This window comes from Sinocyclocheilus grahami, unplaced genomic scaffold (assembly GCF_001515645.1).
Source record: "Sinocyclocheilus grahami isolate Dianchi unplaced genomic scaffold, SAMN03320097.WGS_v1.1 scaffold50.1, whole genome shotgun sequence".
Classification (NCBI taxonomy): domain Eukaryota; kingdom Metazoa; phylum Chordata; class Actinopteri; order Cypriniformes; family Cyprinidae; genus Sinocyclocheilus; species Sinocyclocheilus grahami.
The window spans coordinates 933,916-934,765 of NW_015505229.1; the positions used below are offsets into that span (position 1 = coordinate 933,916).

Here is an 850-nt window from a genome sequence, read left to right on the forward strand (position 1 = left end):
ATATATATATACATGTAATCCTGTTTCAACAGGAAGATAGTCAAGAACCAGCCTTCAGACTTCAAACACAGACCAACATCAGCAGAAAATACAGAATCTGATCTAGAATCAGTTAAGGAACCTGACACCCATTGGACGGATGTAAAAAGACAGCATGACTCAAACTGAGCAGGGACGCCACAGGAAAGAGGCAAAATATATTATTACTGTGGCAATTCAGCACACATTCAAAGCAGTGGCTGACGTCAGATTGCCTGTGTCAGTCAGTTATCATTGAAATCCCTGTCAATACGAAGCAATTAATGAAGCAAAGAGTTATCATTAGATTAATCCTTCCAAAATGAAGAAGCTTTTAAACCACCAATCTATTGGACACAGAGATAGCAATGGAAGTGATGGCTAGCAATTAGAGGTTGCAGATACAGAACATGAATATTAAGATGAGATGTAAACTTGTGGCTACCCGCTTTCCAGGTGACTGAAGTCCAACAGGTTAAACTCCCTGTTATCCTGCGAATGATAGATGGTATCCACATCCTGAAAGAGCAAAAGAGATAGAGGAAGACAGAGAGAGACTCAAAAAGAGGAAGAAAACATATTTAGAGTGCAATAAAAATCAGTGACACATACAGAAAATGGTCTCTTCTCTTGCAGAGGATATTTTTGTGGTCAATAGGAAGCTCTTACCCACTGCACTTCCTCTTTACAGGTAATGCCATTGTAATCGCACAGAGCTGCATATGTCTCAGAAAAGCCCCCTGAAATGGGAGAAAGAGAAATAATGTGCCTAACAACGAAAAACTGCCCTACCTACACTCATGCACATAAAGGTTTTTCAATCATTGTTAGA

The 850-nt window shown here is 39.6% G+C and overlaps 1 protein-coding gene across 1 annotated transcript in view; it reads right to left on the reverse strand.

The window, feature by feature from the left end:
* LOC107583131 (leucine-rich repeat-containing protein 16B-like) overlaps nucleotides 1–850 on the reverse strand; it is a 49,985-nt gene that overhangs the window by 48,712 nt on the left and 423 nt on the right. Inside the window, exons 2-3 of the mRNA XM_016269245.1 lie at nucleotides 688–758; nucleotides 464–537 (exon numbers count right to left, since the gene is read on the reverse strand). Of these exons, the coding sequence (XP_016124731.1) occupies nucleotides 464–537; nucleotides 688–758 (145 nt within the window). The remainder of the gene's footprint in view (nucleotides 1–463; nucleotides 538–687; nucleotides 759–850) is intronic.